Source organism: Suricata suricatta, chromosome 13, assembly GCF_006229205.1.
Source record: "Suricata suricatta isolate VVHF042 chromosome 13, meerkat_22Aug2017_6uvM2_HiC, whole genome shotgun sequence".
Classification (NCBI taxonomy): Eukaryota; Metazoa; Chordata; class Mammalia; order Carnivora; family Herpestidae; genus Suricata; species Suricata suricatta.
Window position 1 is genome coordinate 4,682,875 of NC_043712.1, and position 26,380 is coordinate 4,709,254.

The 26,380-nt window shown below is 49.8% G+C and overlaps 1 protein-coding gene across 1 annotated transcript in view; it reads right to left on the reverse strand.

The window, feature by feature from the left end:
• Nucleotides 1-26,380, reverse strand: part of NUP214 (nucleoporin 214) — a 91,745-nt gene that overhangs the window by 64,825 nt on the left and 540 nt on the right. Inside the window, exons 2-17 of the mRNA XM_029921055.1 lie at nt 24,218-24,413; nt 23,432-23,583; nt 22,440-22,638; nt 21,523-21,593; nt 20,350-20,413; nt 19,784-19,887; nt 18,485-18,591; nt 17,785-17,851; nt 15,974-16,100; nt 14,877-15,038; nt 9,925-10,357; nt 8,496-8,668; nt 5,543-5,637; nt 2,393-2,479; nt 2,038-2,187; nt 692-850 (exon numbers count right to left, since the gene is read on the reverse strand). Coding sequence (XP_029776915.1) covers nt 692-850; nt 2,038-2,187; nt 2,393-2,479; nt 5,543-5,637; nt 8,496-8,668; nt 9,925-10,357; nt 14,877-15,038; nt 15,974-16,100; nt 17,785-17,851; nt 18,485-18,591; nt 19,784-19,887; nt 20,350-20,413; nt 21,523-21,593; nt 22,440-22,638; nt 23,432-23,583; nt 24,218-24,413 — 2,346 coding nt within the window. The remainder of the gene's footprint in view (nt 1-691; nt 851-2,037; nt 2,188-2,392; nt 2,480-5,542; nt 5,638-8,495; nt 8,669-9,924; nt 10,358-14,876; nt 15,039-15,973; nt 16,101-17,784; nt 17,852-18,484; nt 18,592-19,783; nt 19,888-20,349; nt 20,414-21,522; nt 21,594-22,439; nt 22,639-23,431; nt 23,584-24,217; nt 24,414-26,380) is intronic.

The window sequence follows — 26,380 nt, forward strand, 5'->3', positions numbered from 1 at the left end:
TGAGGAAGACCAGAGCGGCCGCCTGTGCACCTTTCCGACCAGGACCCCAGGCAAATGCGAGGAGGTGGGAGGTGACCCCGCCAAGGCTCAAGAGGCAATGAATTTCAGTGAATTGAAAGCTGGAAACAAAAACCAGACTTCGCCGCAACGGAAATAAGAATAGGCATGAATGATGACAGAGGTGACCGTGCTGACGTCCGCATGGGAAAGAGCCCCCGCAGGTGGAGCCCTTGATCTGGTTCCGCTCGCACTAACAAACCTCACCAGGGCCGAGCCCCTCAGCCCGCGGGCCTCGACTTCCTTCTCTGCATCCCGGGATCGGTAACCCTCACGTTGTGGAGCAGCTGGTTTTCCAGTCCAGAGTGCTAGCACTCAATGAGCAACCGGCACATGAACAGTTATTGTTCGTTATCTGATTTATAAACACGTATTTTTCCCAATGGTACGCTTGCCACCAAGCTTAAAGTTTAATAAAGAATTCTCATGTTTTTTTTCACCCTAACACAATTAAGTGGAAAAGTGCTGTTTTCTTGGTCACAGCTGAGGACGTCTGTGCCAAGCGGGTAAGTGATTGGCTTCTCAGGGGCAGTGCTCAGAAGCAGGGCCTCTCCGAGGAGGTGGCCTGGCAGGAGGTGGCTGGCAGCAGCACACCCTCCCCCCCGCCCCCCTGCCCCGGGCCGGATCCTCTTACCTGGAGCTTCGCTTCGCTCTTGGGATCCAGGGGCCGCTTGTAGAGCAGGTGCACGTACCCAGAGTCACAGTTTCTCTCGTTCTGTTCTCTGGCTTCTTCAACGCCAGCAAAGCCCTCGAGTAAGGTTGTTTTCAGGGTACTTATATCTCCGTGAAGAGACTAGAAAAGTTACAAGGATGTTTTAATACCAAGAAAAAAAGTGGCATTTCTAAGAAACGAACCTTTCTGTCCAGATCACGGAAGGTGGGGTTTCTCGGACAGTTAATGTGACACACGTGTCTGAACAGTCACACAAAAAAGAAACTCGCTGCGTAGAAAAGTACTGATGTTCACTTTAAAAAAAATTTTTTTTTCCTTATTAAAAATCCGCAGGGCGCCTGGGTGGCTCAGTCGGTTAAGCATCTGACTTTGGCTCGGGTCAGGAGCTCACGGTCTGGGAGTTCGAGCCCCGCATTGGGCTCTATACTGACAGCTTGGAGCCTGGAGCCTGCTTCGGATTCTGTGTCTCCCTCTCTCCCTGCCCCTGCCCTGTTCACGCTCTGTCTCTGTCTCTCAAAAATAAATAAACACTAAAAAAAAATTATATTAAAAACAAACAAAACACAGACTCTGTTGGCCGGAAACTCAGAGAACGGAGGAAGACTGTGGGCAGCACCCACGGTCCTGCGCCCCAAGGGAATCACTGCCGACTCCCTGGAGGCCGCTCCTCCTTCGGAACACGCTAAGGGCAGGGCTCTGGAGGCAGACACTCTGGGACTGGCGTGTGGAAACTGGGCAGCTTTGGACAAATTATTTCACCTCTCTATCCTTTGGCCTGTTGACTTGCAAGAGAGACAAAGCAAACAGCACCTAGCAACCAGGACGGTCTGAGGATTCAGCAGACTCCACAGTGCGGGCACGCAGGGACCGGTAGTAATAGTAACACAGTAAATACCACGAACATTGAATACGTGGTATTTTTAGACCAGATAGGCCCCTCAGCCCTCTTTGTTATAACCCAACCATTTACTACAAAATATGGTAAATTTTCAAATGTGCCGAAACTAGCAACGGTAATGGGTTTTCATGGAGTGCCCCGAAGGTGTGAGTGGGGCAGACACGAACATTATGCCATTTTCCATACGAGAAAACTAAAACCTGGCATGGCTAGGCTAACTTGTTCAAAGTCACACCATTCACAAGTGCTGAAGGGCGGGTGTGAACCTGGGCGTCCTAGGTAAACGACGCGTCCCTCCGACCACCAGCACAAGTGCTCCTCGCACACAGAGCACGGGCGCCCACGGAGCACTAGGAGAGCAACTCCTAAGAGTGCGGTTCAACTCGGAAGAGCGTCGGCAAGCACACACCTCCGTGGCCTCTTTGATCTCCAGGAGGAAGGTGTGCAGGTCGTCGGACCCCGTCCGCAACAGCTTCATCTCCTCCGGAGTGCCCACTTGGAAACAGGCTTTGGCGGTCCGGGCTTTCAGCTCTGCCAGCTCCTTCTGAAAGTGTGCGATCTGCAGAAGCCACAGGGGGGGCAGCCCCTCAGTCTGAAGGACTCGGCAGCACGGCCCCTGCTCCTGCGCCCCAGCAGGTGCGGACCCCGGGGACGCGCCACGGCCGGCCGCCAGAACAAAAGGCTGGTGCGGGGCTCTGCACCCAGCACCACCCCCGTCCCACGGCCAGAGCTGCTGCTGGGGAAGCCTGCGGGGTCCACTTTACCTCCTCCCCGATTCCAGCCATCACGGGATCCGACTCTTTCCACGCATGGCCCTGCTTTTCCGTACCTGGAGGCTGAAGTGATTTCGCCTGAAACGGAAGGCAAGAGGTTGACAGGCGCATCCCCACCGGATATGCGGCTTCCGGAAGCCGCTGCCTCAGCCCTTGACCCTCGTGATACGCTCGCTGCTCCTCGCTTGTTCCTGCGAGCCCATACTGACCGGGTGCCTACTTGTGTACGGCTGTTCTCGACAGTGGAGGGGGGAGCACGACGGGGCGGGGGGAGTGTCTCCCTACTCTCGTGGAACTGGACATCCTCCTGGGGACAGTGACACGGCGGAAGAGAAAGGGGGCGCCGCTGGAAGTGAGCCGCCCAGAACGCCCTCACCGAGCGGTCTCTGAACCAGCCCCGAGGTTGAGCCAAAAGCTCCGGGAAGTTCTGGGGGAAGCACCTCCCGGCAGTGAGGAGAGCGAGTGCAAAGAACGTGAGGCACGAAAGACGCGTGGCATGTTGGTGGCAGAGCGAGCACGCGAGGGCACAGCGAAGTCAGGGAGGAGGCTGGAGAAGGTCGTGGACAACTACACCAGGGAGTCTGGGCGTTTCTCTAAGTGCGCAGGGAAGCTACTGGGAGTTCCAGGAGAGTTTATTCTTGGCTTTATGGTTTTAAAAGTCCCTCCTGCTGCTAAGTGGAACACAGAGGTAGGTGAGAGGGAGAAAAAATAGGGAGGTCAGTCAGGAGGGTAATGAGGCAAGAGAGGACAATGGCCTGAAACAGGACATTAGCAGGGGCGACAGAGACATGGATTTATGTCACACACACGCCCCACCGAGCAGAGCTGAAAAAAACCTTCCACTAGTAAGGACTAAGGGGAGGTTCTGTTCAATAGAGGAATCTGGAAGGACTTCTGGGTTTGGGGCTGGAGCGAACGGCCTGGAGTGGCTGTGGGGGAGACAGAAATCAAGAATTCTGCCGGACAGACCTTAAAAGACGTTACAGAGATGGCTGTTAGATTATTTGATACCTACAACAAGGAACACATAGAGAACCAGCAAACACGTATCTAACAAGTACCATGTGTCATACGCTATGCCTAAAACCAGACCCGCCACCTGGGCGTTTACATTATGCCTGTACGGGTGCACGCTGCACGCAGGAGCAGGGCTGGCTGGGAAAGAGAAAGAAAAACCAGGACTCTGGTCCTGTGGGCACGCAAATAGTCGCGGGGGAAAGTGACCTAAAATTCTCTGTAAGTTAGACCATAGAAATAACTGAAGTGACAAATTATAAATCTAAATATGAAAACTAAAATAATAAAGCTTTTAGAAAAACACAAGAAAGCGTGGGGCGCCTGGGTGGCTCAGTCGGTTGAGCGTCCAACTACAGCTCAGGTCACGATCTCATGGTTCGTGAGCTCAAGCCCCGCATCGGGCTCGGTGCTGACGGCTCGGAGCCTGGAGCCTGCTTCAGATGCTGTGTCTCCCTCTCTCTCTGCCCCTTCCCCGCTCACACTTTCTCTCAAAAATAAACAGTAAAAAAAATATTTTTAAAAACAAAACAGAAAAACAACATAGGAAGAAGCCTTTTGACCTTGGAACCAGAAATGATTTCTAAAACAACACAAAGAGCACTAATCATAAAAGAAAAGCTGATGTACTGAATGGCACCAAGAACTAAATATTAAGTCATCAAAAGAAACCACAAATAGAATGAAGGCAATTCACAGAGACACAATGTGTGTGCGCGTGTGCGTATGTGTGCACGTGCATGTGCGTGCATGTGTACCTGACAAGGAACTCTTACAAATCACTAAGACGACAGACAGCCCTGGAGGAAAATAGATCAAAGACTTGAGAACAGACACCACATAAAAGAAGACATTCAAATGGCCAAAATCATATGGAAAAAAGGCTCCATTTTAGGAAAATACTATAATTAAAACCACAAAATACAACAACAACAAAAATGAAAGCTACCAAGGCTGGAGAGGATGTGGACGAGCTGAACCGCCGCAGAATCCCTGGGGGAGTTCACGGCGCCGGCCCGGCAATCCGTCCTGGGTGCATGCCCAACAGAAATGCACACCTATGTTCCCCTGGAGACACCAACTGCCACGGGCACAGCAATGCTGCTCGCGAGAACTTATACCTGGAAGCTCTTTAGATGTGTCAAGGGCACGATAAACACTAGTAGTATAACCACCTGATGAATTCCACATAGTCACAATGATATGATCGATTTCACAAACATAACGTTGAGCCAAACACAAGAATACGTACTGTGTAAAAAAAAAAAAAAAAAAAAAAAAAGGAAAGAAAAGAAAACATACTGTGTGACTCCATTTTAGAGAAGGTATGAACAGGCCAAACTAAGCTTTGCTGTAAGAACTCACAGCAGGGGGGCGCCTGGGTGGCTGTCGGTTGAGCCTCTGACTTCAGCTCAGGTCAGATCTCATGGTTTGTGGGTTCGAGCCCCATGTCGGGCTCTGTGCTGACAGCTAGCTCAGAGCCTAGAGCCTGTCTTTGGATTCTGTGTCTCTTTCTCTCTCTCTACCTCCCCCACTTGTGCTCTGTCTCACTTTGTCTCTCAAAAATAAATAAATGTAAAAGAAAGATCAGAGCAGGGAGCTCCCTTGGGCAAGGGGCTAACTAGAAGGCACACGCGAGGGAGAATCCTGGGGTCCTGGTAGTTCCGTTTCTTGATCAGGTGTCGGTTACCAAGGCGAATGCAGCTGGTGTACGTGTCTATGTTTTCTCCTACGTGTATTATACGTTAATAAAAGTAAGATAAACCGAAATCTTATGGGAATGCACAGAGACAGAAGACCCTGGATGGATTAGTCAGTTACTTTGGAAATGAGAGAAAAATCAGGGGTTCCAGTCCTTTCAGACAGGAAGAGAATCCAACAAAGCGAACAGCGCAGCGTGGACCAGCTCGGAACCTGCAGGGAAGACAGCGCTAAGGCTCTGGGGAGGAGATAAATGGCTTTCATGTGCGTACAAATGTTCAAAGCTCGTGCTGTAGGATTTCCCGTCACGTAGTCCTGAGTTCTATTTCAAAGGTATGAATTCTAAAACATGAAAACCCGTTTTATCATAAACACGTAGGACCGTCTGCACGAACAAACGGCACCGGAAGTGCAGTTTCAACATACCTGGGGAGCGCCCGCCTTTGCCACCGGGGGGGCTACCCTGGGGGACTTCTGGACCATCGAGGCCGCTGGGCCCGGGCTGCCCTGAGCGGACCGCCCTGCGGGAACAAGAAGGCCGTGAGAACAGCGTCTGTGCCCATTCTTTCTACCCACGTATGTGTCCTTCCCTCAGATCTAAGAAATAAGCTGCCCAGTGTCCCCGGCCCTTCTCTGACAATTTTATGATTTTTGTTACTAAGAGTGATGTCCACGGTTCTGAGCCTGTTCTAAGATAACTAAAAAACACATATTACATTTCCAGACGTGAAACTCTTTTATGAAGCAGGTAAAACTGGAATATCTGAAAGTAGGTACATGTACTTTTGTGCAGGCCCAGGAGCCTGGCCATTTGGCCCGTCCTTACTCCCCAGAGGCTCCTGCTGCACCTCTGAGAACCGAGAACAAAGTTTACATAATCCTGTCACCTTGTAAGAACTCACAGGGTCTTCAGGACCCTCCTGGAAGCTTCTAAAACAAGCTTTGCCCTGCTGTACTTTAGAATCCCCTAGGGAGCATGTAAAAAACAAACACACAATTGGGCGCCTGGGTGGCTCAGTCGGTTGAGCATCTGACTTTGGCTCAGGTCATGATCTCACAGTCTGTGGGTTCGAGCCCCACGTCAGGCTTTGTGCTGACAGCTTAGAGCCTGGACCCTGCTTCAGATTCTGTGTCTCCCTCTCTCTCTGACCCTCCCCTGCTTGCTCTCTGTCTCTCAAAATAAAATAAAGACAAAAAATAAATAAATAAAAAACAAACACACCAAAAACTCATCCCTAAGCCTCACCTCTAGAGAGCCTGACTGAACCGTCAGGGAAGAGACCCCCCCGTGAGTCTAGCATGCTACTGAGGTTGTGATCCAATAACCTAGGACCATCCAAACTTTAAGAATTAATAATGGCGGGGCGCCTGGGTGGCTCAGTCGGTTTAGCGTCCAGCTTCAGCTCAGGTCATGATCTCACGGTTCGTGGGTTCAAGCCCCACGTCGGGCTCTGTGCTGACAGCTAGCTCAGAGCCTGGAGCCTGTCTTCGGATTCTGTGTCTCCCTCTCTCTCTGCCCCTCCCCTGCTCATGCTGTCTCTCTCTCTCTCTCAAAAAATAAATGAAACATTAAAAAGTATATGTATAAAACAAAAATAATTAAATAATGGCAGGGGGCACCTGGCTGGCTCGGTCGGGTGGAGCATATGACCCTTGATCTTGGGGTCGTGAGTTCAAACCCCACACTGGGTATGGAGCCAGCTTAAAAAGAATGAATAAATAAGTAAGTAAGTAAGTAAGTAAATAGAAGAATGAAATAACGGCAATGGAAGGGCAGGGAGACGTGGGTGGTGAGCGGTGGAGACAGAGAGCACGCACATCCTGGCTCACCCCTTCTTTCCTACACTGACAGCAGATGTGAAGACTAAGACATGACTCCGTAACTTTCTAGGTCTGTCTTTCAGAATTTGAGGGAAAGTCCCGGAACGAGGTGACGCTGGTAAACTCCATCAGGCAGTTTCTCTCCTGAGAAATAGGTAAGAGAGAGGATTTCAGGAATTCTCAGCTCAGAGCCTGCTCAACAGTTACCAAGATAACCTTATTCCTGATGCTCACACACTAAATGGCTGCACAAACACGTCTGGCTACGTAGTATTGCTGGCACGTGTGAAAACAGTCCCCTGACGCATCGGGCAGACGCCACCTTAGCCATGGAAGCCAGCGAGCACTCCTCGCGTCGGGACAAAACGAGACCACGCAATACACGTCACCCACGTGGTGCTACCACCCAAAATGCTCAATGAAACGGAGTCTCGTCACCTTGAAACAATCACATCCACGTGGACGACCAGCTCCCTGCCTAGCGGCCTGACCTCTTCACAAACATCAATGCTTAGGAAGATGAACAGGGCGAAGAAATGTGTGACACTGACACTAAGGAGATAGAATATGTGGTCCTTGACTGGAGGGGAAAAGCCCTAAAGAACACTATTGGGACAACAGTGGAAACCTCAGTGTGCGCTGCAGATCAGATTACTGCTGAGTCCCCTGAGCATGCTAATGTGTCAGATACCCTGGTATTTACGAGAGACATCCGGGGCGCCTGGGGGCTCAGTCAGTGAAGCGTCCGACTTCGGATCAGGTCTGATCTCACAGTTCGTGGGTTCGAGCCCCACGTCGGGCTCTGTGCTGACAGCTCGGAGCCTGGAGCCTGCTTCCGATTCTGTGTCTCCCCCTTTCTCTGACTCCCTTCCTGCTCACACTCTGCCTCTCTCTCTCTCTCTCAAAAATGAATAAACATTAAAAAAAAATTTAAGAGATACATACTTAATATACTCAGGGTTAAGGAACTCTCCAGTGTCTTAGGAAAAAAATTTACGTTAAAAGATAAAGATGCGAAGCAAATGGTGCAAAATGTTAGCAAGCTTGACGGTTTTCATTGCCCAACCGATGCAACCTCTCGCGGGATGAAGGAAGGAAAGAAAGGCCAGCTACATCTGTCACGGGGTTGAATCACGCACATCGATTCCTCTCGGCTATGGTAACGATCTCCACTTCTGAGCGGCCCGCGGCAAGCGCGCTTACAGTAGAGCTGGGGGCAAAGACCCGCAACCACCACGGGGGCGCAAGCTTGGCCGCCGCCACAGGCTTCTCCCTCCGCCCAGCCCGGCGAACTGCTCTGCACCCGCCGCACGCAGGGCAGGCTGCACCCGAAGGCAGACGCCACCGCAGACGCCTCCTCTGGGCCACCACGCACACTTAGCTCCGTGAGAAACGTCGAGGCCACGGCAATTCTCCCCAGAGTACGGGCGTCACAGCACATCAGTGTGAGCCACCGGAAGCAAGAAAGAATAATCTGGCCTGACTACGTGAGCTAGGATTCCTCGCAGGTGAGACATGCAAACCTAAGAATTGAGGGCTGATTTCCTTAAAACCATACCTGATGCTGAGGAGGAGACCGAGGGCTTTGACGACGCGGAGCCGGACGCCGAGAGGGGCGTGGGGTGGCTGAGCGGTCCAGAAGCAGCCGGCTTGGAGGTGGAGGGGAACGGCGGCGGCGTGGGTGCGGCCTGGGAGCTGACGGCAGGGGTGGAGGGAGCCACGGCAGTGAACCTGAAACGGCGGTCCGACTGCGTGAGGAGGGCCCGCCCTGAGGCCCCTTCACACGGGCCCTGAGCAACGCTACCGAGTGACAACTTACTATCCCCATGCTTTTGCCTCTGTGAAAAATAAATGTTGACTATTTCGTATAAATCACTGCAAGGAAAACAATGATCTTCTGCATATTTAGAAGTAAACTACTCAATGTAAGTATTTAATGCGAAGGAGAAATGAGGTTTATCAGGACATGAAATACTGACTTCCATTCCATCAAGCTAAGTAAGAAAGGGAGGCCGGGACTCCACTATGGGGAGAGGCTGGCATTCTCTCTCTGCCAAGGAAATCACTGAGGACTCGCTTTGGGCGATCCCCCCTTCTGGGGAGTGAAAAAGAAGGAAGGAGATCACTGTTGTGGGGATGCTGACGGGAAGGGAAAGCTGAGCTTCACCTGCAGGGCAGAAGTCAGCGACGTAATTCACGGTACAGCGACAAAATGGACACCAGGCAACCGCTGGGCAGGGAGGCTGTGTGGCGACTTGATACCAACGGGACAGTGGCAGCAACGGTGGCCACAGCCAGCACCACGTCCAGGGCAACAAGAGGTAGCAGGGATGAGTGGGGGAGAGCTGGGAGGGTGACAAGGTGGAGGGGGTCACTTTCGCCAAGGGGCTTGCCTTCTCGTGGGGAGACCAGAACCAGGGACAAAGTTAAGCAGCAGGACAGGCGTGGGCTGCTGGGGCGCCCACACGCAGAGAGTGGCGATCATGCGACAGGATCGGGACGGTCCTCGAAGAACAAGGAGACGCCCCGCGCCTGTCCCGCGGAGTCACCTGACAGGTGCACAGCGTCACAGGCGACGGGGCGGCTGCCAGAGCGCCGTCCAGAGAGTGAAGGGTGGACACAGGGGCAAAGGGCTACAAGAGATTCGTTCCCTGCACAGGATGCATATTCCTTATCGCCTCACGTTGTAAAATAAGGAATATCACCTACAGTTTAAATCTGAAAAAGCAACAACGATCATTTAAATGTAAACCTCTAATGATTTAAAAACAAGAAATTCTAAGAGCCTCTCCTGGACTCTATCCACCGATTAAATGGAAATCTTTTATGTAGTCTGAGTTTTCACCACTTACAAGGATAACCTGGGAAGACAGGCCGAAAGAGAAACTCTACCCGTAGCCCCACTCACATGACCACTTCCGGGGACGACCGCGCAGTATTTCCACTCCTGCTCCCGCAGAAGCACTCTTTTGTTACGAGTTACTTACTTCTCACCGAGGTTGGCCTTGACCGCAGAGGCCGCGGTGGGGAAGGAGGGCTTCATTCCTACGTTTGGAGCAGACACACTTGGCATCGGGGTGCTTTCCAGGGTGGGCTTAAAACCCGATGGTCCGAAGGAGAACGAGGCAGCGGGCGGCACCATGGGAGAGGCCAGAAGGCTGGACGCCAGGGAGGCTTGAGAAGGGTGCCCGAAAGGGAAGAGAGACGCGCCAGAGGCGCTGGAGTGCGGAGGGGGCTCCCCTGCGGCAGGACCAGGCGGCTTCAGCGACGCGGACCCGAAGGGGAACACAGCGGAAGGTAAAGAGAAGGTGGAGGGGGGAGCGGCCGGCGAGGACGGCGGCCCGGAGGCCGGTGCGGCCGGGGCTGGAGCGTCGAGCTTCTGCGGGGCTGGAGAGGAGGTCGGGGTGGTGGGGGTGCTCCCTGCAGTGACCAAAACGCACAAAGAGAAGGGAGAAATTAGCAGCATCACAACGGAAGCCCGCGAGGCAGAAAAGGGCTCGTGGCAGACTGGAGTCAGAGAGAACCGTCCTGGCTCGAGAAGGGGGGAGGGAAGAGGGGGCTGACGTTGGACTTGCCACAGCGAACTTCACGTGGGAGGATGAACCCAACTCTGGGGAGGGGGCACCTGGGAGGCTCAGTCAGTTAAGGGTTCGACTCTTGGTTTCAGCTCCGGTTATGATCTCACAGTCGTGAGACTGAGCCCCATGTGAGGCTCCGCGCTGGGGGGATGAGCCTGCTTGGTATTCTCCTTCTCCCTCCCTCTCTACCCCCCACCTCAAAATAAATAAACTTAAAAAAAAAAAACCCAGTAAACTGAAAAAACTTTAAAAGAAAAAGGAAACAGGGAAAGGCATAAAAAAAAAAAGCACCTCTTTATGTTACAATGAAAAACAAACCATTCTGCAGCGTTTCATCAACAATTAAGAAAAACCTTTAATTCAGACTTCTACTTCATAATAGTGCCTAAAAGCAATTCCACATAAATTAAAGACATCTACATATATAGAAACACATGTAGGGGTGCCTGGGTGGCTCAGCTGGTTAAGCATCTGACTCCTGATCTCAGCTCAGGTCCTGATCTCACGGTTTGTGGTTTCAAGCCCTGCATCAGGCTCTGCAGGGATGATGCGGAGCCTGCTTGGGATTCTGTTTCTCCTTTTCTCTGTCCCTCCCCTGCTTGCTCTCTCTCTCAAAATAAGTAAATAAACTAAAAAATAATAATAATAATTTAAAAACACATGTATACATACATCTCAAAAACAAGGAGGCAGAAAGTCAGTAAAATCACTGAGAGTCTAACAACTTGAAATTTGGAAGTGACAAAAAAAAAAATCAAGTATTTGACTGCCTTGAGGCAGTTGGTTAATCGTCCAACTCTTGATCTAAGGTCAGGTCATGATATGATATCACAGTCTGTGGGTTCAAGCCCAGCATGGAGCCTGCTTGGGAATTCTGGCCCTCCCTCTCTGCCCGACCCCTGCTTGCTCTCTTTCTCTCTCTCAAAATAAATGAATAAATGTTAAAAAAAGATTTGACAGCCTAAAGACAGTTACATAAATAAAAAGTAGATAAAAAATCTGTAGCAAAAGACAATATGTTTTATATTTTTTAAAAAGCTCATACAAATTGAGATTAAGAAATTTCAGGATTCTGATATAATTCAGATACCTAATTCACAAAATACATAACTGATGAATCTGCCTAATCAAAGAAGCGCAAATTTAAACAAGGCATATTTTTGACTATTTTCTAAATGATCAAACTTTAAATATATCTAATCCCCTATGTTTGGAAGGGTAAAATAAACCTGAAATCTTTATCACTAGTGGGTACCTAATAGAGCATCTTTTAGAAAACACTTTGGCATTAGGTCTCAAAAATCATTAAAAAATGGACTCAGTCATCCCACTTCTAAGAATAAAGCCTATAAAATTAACCTAAAAAATGAAAAAGACATTTAGCATCTTTTTACACAAATGGTAAAAGACGTTCAGTGGAATAGTAAGCAGTCAGTCCTTTAAATGAATCACCAAGATTAAGAACGCAGGAAACACAATTTACATTAAAAAACCTACACACGAATGATGTATATGAACTTGACAACCGCGAAGAAAGATGTTTATGAAAAAACAGGAGAAAGCAGGTTGACATTTTTTTGTTTTCCAAACTTTCTATAAAGTAAACACGATAATTTGCCAAATTAAACAACTCAGTAAGGAACACAATAAATAAATAAGAAAGCAATATTTACTGCCAACACATTTACACGAACGGGTCTTGAGTCTTCGGAACTGTGCCTTCACTACGTGAAAACAAGGACTCCAGTAAAGTGTCACCTTCCCGAAGTGTGACGCAAGTAAATGTATTCCGTTAACACTTCTCTCGCGCAACGAAGATGGAGCCGACCACCGCACAAACGTGCCAGTGCGCGCGGCTCCCGGCGTGTTCGGCAACCTCCACAGAAAGTACATGCCAGACCCAGAGGCGCCTTCCCACCTGAACACAGAACTGGGCACATGAACACCCTCGTGCTCCTGCTGATCCCTGAAGCCCGCACCCTCGGCGCTGCGGCGTGGGAAGGGGCGGAGCCACTGATGCCTTCTGTACCCGCCACCTAGACTTTAGCTACGGCTGCTGGCCACTCTCTGCCACTCCTCTTTGGCTGTCACCTCTGGACCAAGCATGACGGGAGAGGGGCCTTTCTCTAGGAAAGGTGAACAGGAAAACTGGCCTCTGCTGGGGTACACTGGGGCTTCACGGGCTAGCGGTGAAGTCCTTCCGACTGAACTGTGCTCGGAAACAGACACCAGCCGGTGCGCCCGGCGGGCTCGGTCAGTCGAGTGTCCTACTCGGTTTCAGCTCACGTCATGATCTCACAGTTCCGTGAATTTGAGCCCCACACTGGGCTCCAAGCTGACGGTGACGAGCCTGCTTGGGATCCTCTGTCTCCCTCTCTCTCTCTGACCCTCCCCAACTTGTACTATCTCTGTCTCTCAAAATAAATAAACCTAAAAAATTTTTTGTAAAAAAAAGAAACACACATCACTCGGCAGGGTCCCAATGCCCAGGCTGCACTGCTTGCCAGCAGCCCGCACAACTAAGCGTAGGGAGTCTGTGGCTCAGGAGCACTTCAGGGAAGAACCACTCAACGGTGCCTGGGCGCCTCCATCGGTCGGGTGTCCTACTCGGTTTCAGCTCGGGTCATGGTCTCACGGTTTGTGAGTTCAAGCCCCGCGTGGGGCTCTGTGCTAACAGCACGGAGCCTGCTTGGGATTCTCTTTCACTCTCTCTCTGCCCCTCCCTGCTCGTGTGTGCGTGGGCGTTCTCCTCTCTCTCTCAAGATAAATAAATAAGCTTACAAAAAACAACCATCAAAGAACACACACACTATAAATAATGAGATGCCCCACGGTAACATCACCACGTCTATGCGTGGTGACCTGGTTTACTACTGGGGACGCACTGCCGAGTGACAAGAGTCCAAGTGTCGAGTGGTTCTGTTTCTGAACAACTCACTCTGCACTGGGAAGCAGCAAGAAAATACACGGTCAACCTTCTCCGACCCAACTGGTCAACACGCTTTTTCTTAGAGAATTGGTCGCGCTATATGCACTTCTTTTTTATTTAAAAAAAAAATTTTTTTTAATGTTTTTTATTTTATTTTTGAGAGACAGAAAGAGACAGCACAAGCAGGGTAGGGTCAGAGAGAGAGAGGGAGACACAGAATCCGAAGCAGGCTCCAGGCTCTGAGCTGTCAGCACAGAGCCCAACGCGGGGCTCGAACCCACGAACCACGAGATCATGACCTGAGCCAAAGCCGGACGCTAACCGACTGAGCCACCCAGGCGCCCCTATATGCACTTCTTTAGCCAGAGAAAACTCTTAACGGTTATATATTCACAGAATTCAAAAAGAGAACAGTGGTGAAATTTGACAACACAAAACAATCCCCCTTTAGAAAGTTTTAGACTTTGTTCTCCCAAGTGATAGCGGTCACTGTGAAAAATCTGGAAATATATATCAGCGTTTATATGTGTCCATTTGTGTATATGAAGAACACGTATCAAAATGTGGGTTATGGCTATCGCCTGATGTCTGAGGGACTTTTTTTTTTGAGAGCGAGACAGAGCATGAGCAGGGGAGGGGCAGAGAGAGAGGGAGGGAGACACAGAATCCAAAGTAGGCTCTGTCAGCACAGAGCCCGAAGTGGGACTCGAACTGGATGCTTAACCGACTGGGCCACCCAGGTGCCCCGATGTCTGAGGGACTCTTAAGTGATTTAGTATTTTTTAATTTTTTGCCAATAAACATATATTACTTAAGTAATATTTTCAAAGAGGAGGGAAAAAAAACTAAAGAAAACTAAATCCCCTTGTTCCCACCACCCAGATATAACCACTATTTAGATTTTAATATCCACCTTTCTAGTATTTTCCCTATACATATGCATACATTTCCCCCATATATGTTTTCCCAATATATAAATATATATATATATTTTTTTTCTCATAAGAAAGGAATCATAAAGCATACAGTGCTTTTTCATGATCTATCCCACCAGCTCTTTGTCAACAAATGCAGCACTGGTGACAGTTATGTGACATTCACAGCGTGTACAATCCCGTATTTAACCAGTCCCTTGGGCTAACGTCTTTAGGACTGACACCACATAACACAGGGCACTACGACAGGGTATTGTGGGTAAATCCATGGGGCTGAGCTTCCCTTTCACCAAAGTCAAGGTCAGAGAATAAAGCTAGTGGGCGAGGGGAAGCAAGAGTGCGCATGTGTTCAAGGAAAAGTCAGTCCCTGCCTGGTGAAGACAGTCGGGGCCGAGGGACAGGACCGACAGGCGTCTCTACGCAGTTTGTACCCGTGGGGACCATCCGGAACAAGCCCGTGGAGCTCCCCCACTGCCGGAGCAGGAAGACACACGTACCTGACGACTTAGGCTGTCGCTCTCCTTCTAATGAGAGCCGCTCTGGGGTCTTGATGAGAGACTTCACCCCAGGATTCTGGTTGATCATGTAAAACGGACAAAGCACTCCATCTGTTGAAAGCAGCAGAAGTACTGGAGCAGGAGGGAGAGTCTTCTCGTCACCTGTTAAAAAAGAAAACAGAAGTGAGAAGAGAACCAAGTCATGAAGGGGAAGGGGACGGAGAGTCTGCCCCGAGCAAGAAGGGGCCGAAAGGACTCATCCCAACCGTAAAGCTCGAGTCCACGTGTTCCGATTCACAGATGAACAGGCTCTCAGAGCCGCTGTCATTCCTAACCGCCATTCTGGCAGTGCTGCGGCGCCCGCGACGGTCTCTAGGCTCCCGCGAGCCTTACAAGCGTGTCTCAGTGTCACACTATTCCCGTGACCGAGACCGGCATCTCTAGGAAGAGGCCGATCTAGCTGAAAATCGACAGACCAAAGACTTTGGAAAAGACGCAGAAGGACACAGAAAGGGGAGTCCAACCACTTTATATTCCTTCACAGCTGAGTCCTAGCATACATTTTGTCCATGGAGCCTTGAAAACAATCAAAGTAAATGAGCTAATAAGACTGAATAACCTGACCAGGAACTTAATGGTGCTTCATGAGGACACTGCTACAAACCGACGGGCCAAAGAGCAAAGAAAAGAGCCAAAGTAGGTTAGGTCCTCCACGGCCCCTGTACACTTCAGCCGGGGAGAAGGCGTCCTCAGAGCACACTCTCAGGCCCGATTTGGAAGCCAAGTGCTTGAGGTCTCCATTCTGATCTGGGTCTTAACCCAAGCACTGCTACACACACACACACACACACACACACACAACACACACACACACACACACACACACACACACACACACACACACAGTCTCCTCTCATCTCATCCAAGAGTATCTGTTAGGTTAGTCTAGTGTCATCACCACACACTCTGTGTCACTCAAGTGGAAACGCGCTCCTGGAAGTGAAAAGCGCCCCGCGGCGTGTAGAACGGGATTTAAATATCAACCATGGTTGGCAAGGAGACGGCCTCTGCACCAAGCCCCACCAGGCCACACTCACTGATGGTGATTTCCACTTGGTTAGTATAGTCGACGGCAACTCCCACGGGCAGCGAGTCATCGCTCTTGTCCGTCACAGGCAGCTCGGCTCGACTAGAATCCTCCAGGAGCCAAGACTCCCAATTCACCTGGAAGAAAGAAGCAGAAGATGAAAAGGCTGCGTTGGTAGCAGCTCTGCACTGGTTCCCCTACCGCTGTCCAAACAGAGGAGAAGAAAAAAAATTCACTCGGTTTAGATTTACGTGTTGACGAGAGCCGGAAATCTGGGAAGCCGGTCTAACAGCCATGAGCCTCCGAGCAGGTGAGGGGCTAACGTTCCGAATCAGCCGATCTGCCCCTCGTAGACCAAGCCCCCGCTTGTGAATAAAATATCCACCACCGTGACCCTTTCTGAGGGGCCGCCCACGCTGACTACGGCGCGGGGATCTCATACCTGCACCAACCTGTCCGGAGTTGCCCCCGGAAACGCGGGCCCAGGACGTCCAGGGGGCTCTGTTGGTTAAGCATCTACCTCTCGACTTTGGCTCAGGACACATCTCGCAGTTCATGGGATCGAGCCCTGTGTAGGGCGCTACGCTGACAGTGCAGAGCTTGCTTGGGATTCTCTCTCCCTCTTTCTGCTCCTCCCCTGTTCACGCTCGCTCTCTCTCTCTCTCTCTCTCTCTCAAAATAAATAAAACTTAAATTTTTTTTTTAATTTAAGGCTCAAGTTTCAAAAACACCTTCTGGATCATCACGTGTCCTCACGGTGACTCTGCATAACTCACCCGTTGAGGACCGTGTCCCACAGCCACCTCAGCCCACCTCGTCTGCAAGGAGGACAAAGGACAAGGGAGGAGGTGGCTGCCTACTTGCACGGGCGCTTTTAGCTGTCTGGTGGTTTTTCAAAGTGAAACAAAGTGCTTTTTAAAAATTTCTTGGGGCACCTGAATGGCTCAGTCAGTTAAGCCTCTGACTTCGGCTCAGGTCAGATCTCATGTTCGTGGGTTCGAGGCCCGCGTCAGGCTCTGTGCTGACAGCTCAGAGCCTGGAGCCTGCTTCTGGTTCTGTGCCTCCTTCTCTCTCTGCCTCCGCCTCATGTTCTGTCTCTATCAAAAATAAATTAAGAATATTATAAAAAATTAAAATTTCTTAATGTTTATTTTTGAGAGAGCGAGCGAGTGAGACAAGGGAGGTGCAGAGAGAGGGGAAGACCCAGAATCCGAAGCAGCTCCAGGCTCCGAGCTGTCAGTGAAGAGCCTGATGCGGGGCTCGAACCCACGCCCCCTCCACCAACCAGGAGATCATGAGCTGACCCCGAATCAGAAGCTTACCACCTGAGCCACCCAGGAGCCCCGAAGGGCGACAAAGCACCCTGATGAGTCACGATTTGATACGATCTGCACGTTTCTCTCCGTTAATGAAGGAAAGGTTACAACTGACTGAATGAAGGGGCAGGTTCAAGCAAGAGCGAAGAAATAAAGGTGATAAAACAGAACAAGACAGAAAAGCCTCCGACATCCAGGCGTGCTCCCGTTGGAAGGCGACCTCATCGCGTGTTTCCACAGATCATGAGTGGATCCAGAAAGGACAGAAGGGCTTTTTGTGACAGTGGAGGAGCTGTGGGGTCCGAAAGCCACATCTGTCCACTGCGACATTTCGGCCACCCGGCCGGAGGCGCTCGGTCACGTCAGCACCTGTCAGCTGTGCTCCCACCCAGAGGCTCATTCAAAGGGAGGCGGCTTCAATCTGAACCTTCACCGCAGTGTCAGCTCCCTCCGGAATCTGTCTCAGAAAAGCCTCACGGAGGAGCGACAGAAGAGTGGAACTTACCTGATCTGTCTGTCGAGCAAGGATGCTGACTTCTGTTGACGCCGCAGACGCTGCCAGCACTAAATCCCTTCAAGGAATAAAAGTGGAAGGCCATTAAATTCAAACCCAGCGGCAGCTCTGACCCGCCTCGAGCCCACGGTGGTGGCCGTGAGGACTTCCCGAGCCGCCAAGGAGGAAAGTGACCCTTCTCCACGGCTGAAGACAGGGGAGAAGATTTTAGATACACAGCTTGACTTCTGAGCTCACAGGATAAAGCCCCGGAGACCCAGCCAACAGCCTAAGTGTTTCTGACAGAAACGTGACAAAATCAGGTCGGAATTTCCAATAAATCTATCGTCCTGGCAACAGGATGATCTGGTGAAATTTTGGACAGAAGCTTTGCTTTAAGCTACGTATCTGTCAAGAGGAAGCTTTTGCTCTCAGAGGGAAACTTTTAATAAGTTCCTTAAAAGGCAGGATTGTCGCAAAGCTACCACTGGGGTTAGTGAGAAAATGGGGTTTTTAGGATTAGCTGGTTTTCAATTAGGATGACGCAGGATGGGAAACGGAAGCAGTCAGAGAGGCGCCATCCAGCATTAGAGGAAAATGTGCTGGAGGCACCTCCATCCTCCATTCTCCTTCCCACAGAAAAGAAGTCCCCCGTCAGCGCCGGGGATTCAGGCGGGACCCGACCGAGAGGAGGACCCCCGCCCGGGCTCACCACTCCTCGATGTAGCTGAGGTAGTAGTGGTGCTGGCGCTCCGTGCAGCTGCCGTAGCACGGCTCCATGAAGTTCACGAATACCTCCGGGTGCTTTTCTTCTTTTTTCTACGATAAACACAAGGAGACCAAAAAAAAAAAATTTCCCACGTGCACTTTTTCTTTAATTCTACACCGCTAAGGATCTCAAAAAACAAAACCATTGAAGTTTTATGAGAAAATTCACCCAAAAATCTCTGTCCAAGTCCCCAGACACGACATGATGGCAGAGTTGAGTACAAGGCCTAGGAACGGGGGCCACTGACCGAACTGAATTTACGCTGTTCTGTCCCTTTCTGGTTGTGGGCCAGGCACGGCCAGATGGTGCAGCCTCTCTGATTCTGTTTTCTCGTGTATGTAGTGGGCCTGTGGAACTGTCTTCACTGACTTCGAAGGCAGTTTTAAGCGTGAAACGAAAGGATGCATAGAAAGCTTCTAGCCCAGAACATGGAACCTGAGGAAGAGTCTGATACTTTCCCTGGGGACAGAACATCTTAATCAGTTCTTCAGATAAGGACCTCAAGAGGGGCACCCGGGTGGCTCAGTCGGTTAAGCATCTGACTTCGGCTCAGGTCATGATCTCCCAGGTCATGAGTTCGAGCCCCACATTGGGCTCTGTGCTGACAGTCAGAGCCTGGAGCCTGCTTCGGATTCTGTGTCTCCCTCTCTCTCTGTCCCTCCCTCGCTCATGCTCTCTGTCCCTCAAAAATAAAAAATAAAAAAAAAGAAAGAAATGTAAGATCCACAAAAAGCAAGGACTCAGCCTTGGTCCCCACTGTATTCCCAGCTTTAATGCAGTGCCTGGCACCATGCAGGCCTCAGACAAACAGCTGGTAAGGATGAACAGGTGAAAGAATTTTAAAAGTCAAGATATTTTCTTGCTTTTCTGAAATATCTTTATCGTCGACTCCTAAGCCCAAGACTACGCTGTATGTTAGCCAACTTGACAAGAATGAACGAACGAACGAACGAACAAACAGAAGAAAGAAAGACAGACAGACCTTACCAGCTTAACATCTAGCAGGACTCACAGTTTATAATGTAAGCAAAAGCAAGTTTATTTTGTTCCCTTAATGGCTAAATAGTAGAGTATGATGTAAGAAGACACCATAATTTTGGCCCCGAAGGCCCATGGTACAGCACTCAAGTTTAATGCCTGAAGTTGTCCCATCGCTGCCGGCAAGAAAAGGAAGCTGGAACCAAACCCTTAACCTTTACGAGAAGACTGTAAAGAACAAAGATGTCCCTTCCATATACGCACCGGGAGGAGAGCCATGACCACATCTGGAGAAGTCTCCAGGGTCCCGTCCGCAGCAGCATATACGATTGTGAACACGTAAGTACCGATCCACAGCACATCCAGAACTGAAAGACACACACTCTGATAAAGCATCTTACCTCGGGAATAGCTCCTGACTGCTAAAACATTAACAGCCCATGGATAAAAAAAGTCAGGGCACTATAATCCTGACAAAGGTCCAGAGTTTACTAAATATCATTCACAGATACAAAGATTCAAGAAGCCCAAATCCATCCCAAAGTGCGATTTTTTTCTGGGGGGGGGGGGTCTGGTGGATTATAACCAGGGCAAATTTTGAAAGAATTCTAATAAAAAGTCAGGATACGTGTACTGTTATCTACCCTGAGACACAGGGGTCTAGCAGAGGACTACTGCTGTGCTGACTTAATTCACTAATGGTGACAGCGGGAGCACGCACACTAACGCTTCCCTGGGCTGGTGTGTAGACACATCACGTGATCTGACATCTCTGTGACACAGTGTCTCCTCGTTAGAGGCTGGCTCAGTAAGAAAAGCAGACAGGTTACCTCTGACAGGATGATCCGACTCATAAAATGGAGGACAAGGAATGACTTTTTTTTCCTGCAAAGTCTGAAAGAGATTTGGGGAGGGAAAAAAAGGTCAAGTGAGACACACCTGAGCCAGTGAAACTCCGTCAAATCCAACACGTGCCCAGGAAACCCCTGTAGTTCACGTTCCGGCCAGGAGAGACCGAGCACAGGGAAGAGTGAACGCCTACACCCAGGCCCCTGTCCCCCAGAAACCCCCAAAGCATGTGCTCCAGAGGATGCCCGAGGCAATACCATCAGGACAGCAAAGTGGCGCACACCCACAGGCAGCCAGCGATCACGTCCACAGTGGACAACCAGGCAGCCATTCAGAAGAGTGGAGTGGCTCCTCGCATCTACCCTGAGCTGGGAAGAGGGCTCGGAAAACTATTACATTTAAAACAAAAAGCGCAAAGAGCAAGCCAATCAAACCAAGGCGGCTCTCTTACCCGTTTACAAGCTAACGTCCTGAAAGAATATACACCCAATTTCATACAAGGACTTTCCGCAACAACCTGAGCCACAAAAGACGCTGCCCTCAAGCCCGGGCCACTGCGTGCGCCGCTTTGCAGCCCTCAGGGGAGGGGCTCTCAGCGAGCAACGGACCCAACACAGGTCTCGGCCCTGCCCGCTTGACCCGGAGCATATGGATTCTGTGCCGATTTCACATGGCAGTCTGTGAACACTGTCTCAGGAAGACCGCAGGGAGGGGGTGACGCAGTGACGGGAGCATCCGTCTTCCTTGGTGCCTATAGTTAGGGACTGAACCTTTCGGCTGATCTCAGCCAGCTGACAAATAACGCTGTAACTGCTGGACGGGACGTTCCTGGGGAGCGGGCTGGGAACGTGAAGCTGGCGCACTCCGCGCGGCGTGGCGAGCAGCGCGTACAGTGGATGCATGACGCATCCACACACGGACTTTGTAAGAGCATCCAGAGAAGTCCGGAGGCTACCACTCAATAAAACAGAGGGGGCCTCTGGGAGAGACTGCGGGACAGAAAGGAGGAGAGCCGCTCCGTCCCGAACTCACTGGTGCACCGACGAGTCTGGCCCAACGAGCACGAATTACATCTGCACAAACCAACACCCAGGAGATCCCGAGCCCCCCCGCAGAGGTGGGTAACTTAAGAAAAGTCTGGAAGCACGACTTACGGGAAGATACTGGACCACAGTTCCATCTTGTTTCCCCACAGCCAGCTGCTTCCCTTTGGGGCTCCAGCACACTGAGCAAAGAAGAAAATGCTCTCAATTAAGAACTGAAGAAAATGGAGCGATCCGGGAAGATCTGTGCTGAAACAGCCATTTCATCACCACTCCCCACTCCTTGGCCAGCCCGCGGGAGACTCTAGGATCTTCTTTACTCGGCAAAGTTAAAAGAAAAAACTCATTTTGATGATACAAGGCAATTATGATTTATTACAGGGCCATTAAATGCTAAAAATGTTTTCCAATGGAGCATCGTGCAGAAAGCTGGAGAGTACAGAAAGCTGTGTACTTTTTAGAGAAGTAGGAAAAGTTTTCAACTATCAAGAAATCATTCTCTTCCTCCTATTTGCTCTTGGAAATGCTTTTCCCCTGAAGGTACAAATGACTTTCCAAAACCTTTCGGATCCAGAAACCACAGTTCGAGAGCACCTGGCCTGGGTGGCTCAGTTTGTCTGAGTGTCCAACTTCAACTCAGGTCACGACCTTGCTGTTCACCCAGCGTGGGGCTCCGTGCTGACAGCTCAGAGCCTGGGGCCTGCTTCGGATTCTGGGTCTCCCTCCTTCTGCCCCTCCCCCGCTCGCCCTCTGTCTGTCCGTCTCTCTCAAATAAACAAACATTGAGCAAAGAATTAAAAATACAGTGCTAAACTAGCTGTGCCAAAATATTTCTTTCTCCAGAACACCTAAGCACAAATCCTGTCTGCCATTTGGCTTCAAGAACATTGACTACGGAAATAAAGAATACTCTCCAGTGCCACCAAATAACCACAGACACGACAAAATGCCCCATTTGCTTTTACTTCCGAAATTAATTTTTAAACAGATTTTACTGTGTGTCATGGGGCGAGGCCTTTATTACCCACCAGACGTTACCGCCACCGTGGAAGGGAGGGTCGCACACACTTTCACGGCGTCCGTGATTTGCAGGACCGCGATGCTGCCATCGGCCAGACAAACCGCCATCATGGAGGCGACGGTGGGGTTCCACTTCACATCGATCACCATGCCTCCTGCATCTTTCTGAAGCTTATGATAGGCAAATGGGCGTTTTTGCTGTTTAGCCTTTTAAAACAAATGCCCGGGAGCAAAAATAAATTGATAAATTAATAAACACAGGGACGTCGAGCAGTGGAAGAAACGACTGTGACAACAAAAATGAGCTCTACGCAACAATCTATCTGTTACGGGCAATTTCAGCGCAACCTCGAAAGTGGCTGTCCATCATTCTGGCGCACTGGAAGAACTCCCAGCGGGGGACGCACAAATGCAAAATAATCAAGAAGAGCAAACATGGGAATAAAATCTCGGCTCTGCTTTTTAACGGTGTTGGACCCCAGCACGTTTAAATTCTTTGGGACTATTTCTCCATCTATAAAAGGAAGACAATAGCATCTCCTTTGTGAGGCCATGGCCCTAGGCATGAGGACAAGGCCTAACCCAGCACAGAGCCTGCCACACAGCCTGTGTAAAGACTCAAATGATTGACAGTTATCACTCCCAAACTGCTAGAAATGGAGGAACCCTGCCAGAGGAGGCCAGAGGCCGGGACGTGGGAACTTCTGACATTACTATTAACTCCATCCGGCAAGTCACCAAGTCACCGAAGGCTCCCTGGGCGTGGGCTCTCTCGTATGTAAATGAGAAAAAAACACCTTGGGGCCAGTATTATGAAGGACTTTCTGGAAGTCCCTTCTATCTCAAAGATCTAAGATCCTATAGTTAAGGCCTTTTTTTAAACCCCGAGTTTAATCTAGAAAAAAGACTCCCAGGGTCAACCAAGAATTTCCAGGTTATGACTCAATACCGGAAAATGTTCTTAGGGCCCACACCGTGCTGCACTACGCCAGGAGCTTACCTCATTCGAAAATGTGCGAACGTCAAAGAACGCGAGAATGGAGCCATATTCACCGGACATCATGCACACGGCCAGGGTGAGGTTATCACAGCTCAGGGCCAAGTGATGTATCGGGAATTTCATTGGCACCAGTAAGCTTTGAACTTTATCGACTAAGAAAAGATAAAAAAAAGGAAGACAAAGCAGAAGCAGAAGCCACAGCCCACTTACATGTCTCTGTTAACAATGTTCACGTCTACATAAACCCACAAGCACACTTCGATGCCTAGTCCCGCAGGGGACCCTTGGCTTCCTGACAGATGTCAGATGATGCAGTAAATACCCCAGGTTCTTCCCTGCATGTTTGGGAAACGAACTGTGGCCGCTGCCTGTTCACACGGTCTCTCTCTCTCTCTCAAAAATAAAACTAAAAAAAACCCAAAAGGTCCTAGACCATGTTTTTGGAGCAGCGCTTCAAACAGCACATCCCCCTATTCGTACCGATGGTATTACTGTGCCTACTAAAAAGGTGCACAACAAAACCCTTCTCCTCGAGAGCCAGAACCCAAGTTCAAGGAAGCAAAAATAAAAGCATGGCAGAATGGCAAATTCTCCCCTCTGAGCTCAGAGGAACAACTCTCTGAAAGGGAAATACAACGGACCAAAGAGAACTACCAGAAAGGCTTCTGGCCTAGAACAACTTCTTCTTGGGGGTCAACCCGAAGACTAACAGCCAGTTTGATTTTAATACTAGAATGATTTCTTGGGAAGGACTATTTCACTACCCCCAGAGAATAAGTAACTTACCTATCTTATTGGGATCTTCACCAGGTTTATTTTGAATAAGGAGATTTTTGGTAGGAAAAATCTGCAGCCCACTGGCTCCACCAGCAAAGGCCAGGCCATACTTGTTGGACACGGCCAGCAGACTCGAGCGCTCCTTGGGCAACTCCTCAGGGGAGTCAAAGATTCTCACCTTCTTCAGGGCTCTAAACTGAAAATCCTGTTGCGAAGGATGAAACCAAGATCAATTCAGGGAAGAAAGATTCCATTACACCCCAAGAGCCCTAATTCTAGCACAACCCAATGGTTTGTACCTGGCATAGGGTCTATCAGTGTTTACGGAACGAATTAAAGTTTTAAAAATTCTTTCATGGGGCACCTGGGTGGCTCAGTCGGTTGAGCATCCAGCTTCGGCTGAGGTCATGATCTCGCGATTCGTGAGTTCGAGCCCCACATCAGGCTCTGTGCTGACAGCTGGAGCCTGGAGCCTGATTTGGATTCTGTATTTCCCTCTCTCCCTGACACCACCCGCCCCCCACCTTGCTCATGCTGTCTCTCTCTCTCTCACAAATAAAACATTAGAAAAAAATTTTTACAAATTCTTTCATGAAGCCTTCCTTAACTCATCCAACTCTCACACAGATCTTTTCCTTTGCTGAACTCTTCGTTTCCTGTCCTCACCACCAGTGCTGCGCTTTACTATTCATATCCCGTCCTACTTCGTGGGACCCAGAGTAGCGCTTAGTAAGCGCTGTGAAGTGTCGACAGCATCACCCACCTGAACTGCCGGGGCAACTCGGCAAACATAGTCACGGAAATAATGACCACACAACGAGGACCAAATCTTAAGAACTGTCTTCCCTGCGTCAAACACTGAACAAAACACCACAAAAGGATGGGCACGGTTGACCTCTTAATATCCAAGACCTGCGAACGTACCTAGGTGTCAGGAGGACGTCCAAACCCAAGTCCAAAGCCCTTAACACAGGCTGTGAGGCCAGGCACGGCCTGACCCGTCTGCCTCTGCGGCCTCACGTCACAACACTCTGCTGGACTCCGCACCTTGCACAACACGCGAGGCCACCTCCGCCCTGCACTGCTTCCCATTTCCGTTTCTGGCCATTTGCATGCTCCTTAGCACTCCAGGGCCTGGGAGCCTTCCCCAGCCTCCTGTCAATGCCTGGCTCACCCAGTCTTCCATGAATTGATCGACATGCCTTCAAAGACCATCTCCAGTGGGCACCACACCCCAGTAAGAATTCCGTAGGTTTATCAATCACTATGTGAAGTTGTACGTATATGTTAACTTTTTTCTTGAATTCCAGAAAAATCTTAAGTCGAGGTTTTGGTAAAAAGACTGGGAACCCCCTCTTGCATATGTTCCAAAGGGTAAAAGCCAGAGACAGACTTTCTCCGCTTTCATTTCTGTACACTTATAGTGTTTTGTACAGGATCCCTAACATGCCCCGCATACAAGTTTCCCTAGATTTGGTGTGTAAATAGGTGCTGAAAGATTAACGGAAACACTTTTAATTCCAAAAGAGTCTGCGACCAGAAAAAATCACAGCTTTCCTGATGAGACCACTGGAGGAGAATGCAATTTTCAGTATTATTGTTAATTGTCATCCTGATTATCCTAAATATCCTCGTTCAGTCATGACCACGTGGTGTTGAGACAAACAGTCCCAGGAAAGCTTTCCTTTCTAGTATAATCAGTAGCTCAAAAGGAGACTATCATCTAACGTCTGTAGTTCCGAAACCTTTTCTTCCTTCTGCCCCAGCATTTCTGAGAAATCCACACACTCTCATTGGGTGGCTCCGCGCGCCCTCCGGCCCCCACGACATTTGGAATCACTACTCTACGCATGCGGTGGGTTACTACTCCCTAAATGCAGTTCAGGGGCCTCTTCAATCGCCTGAAAAGCTTCCTGCAACTTACTTACAACCGTCATTTGGATCACCCGCCCCTCTTCAGTTTCCTGACTTTATGCTTATTCACGACACCAAAACAATTCTATTCTATTTCGCTACAGGGTTTACGAGTCCCGCTCTGCGTTAAGCAAGCCGGGACCGCTTCACGAAAGGACTACAGAGAAAGTGAAGAAGAGAGGGTCTTAAAAAACAAAACAAAACCCACCACCTTAATGTCACCCCTCTGTCAAATGCTGACTCTGGGTAAGTGCCTGC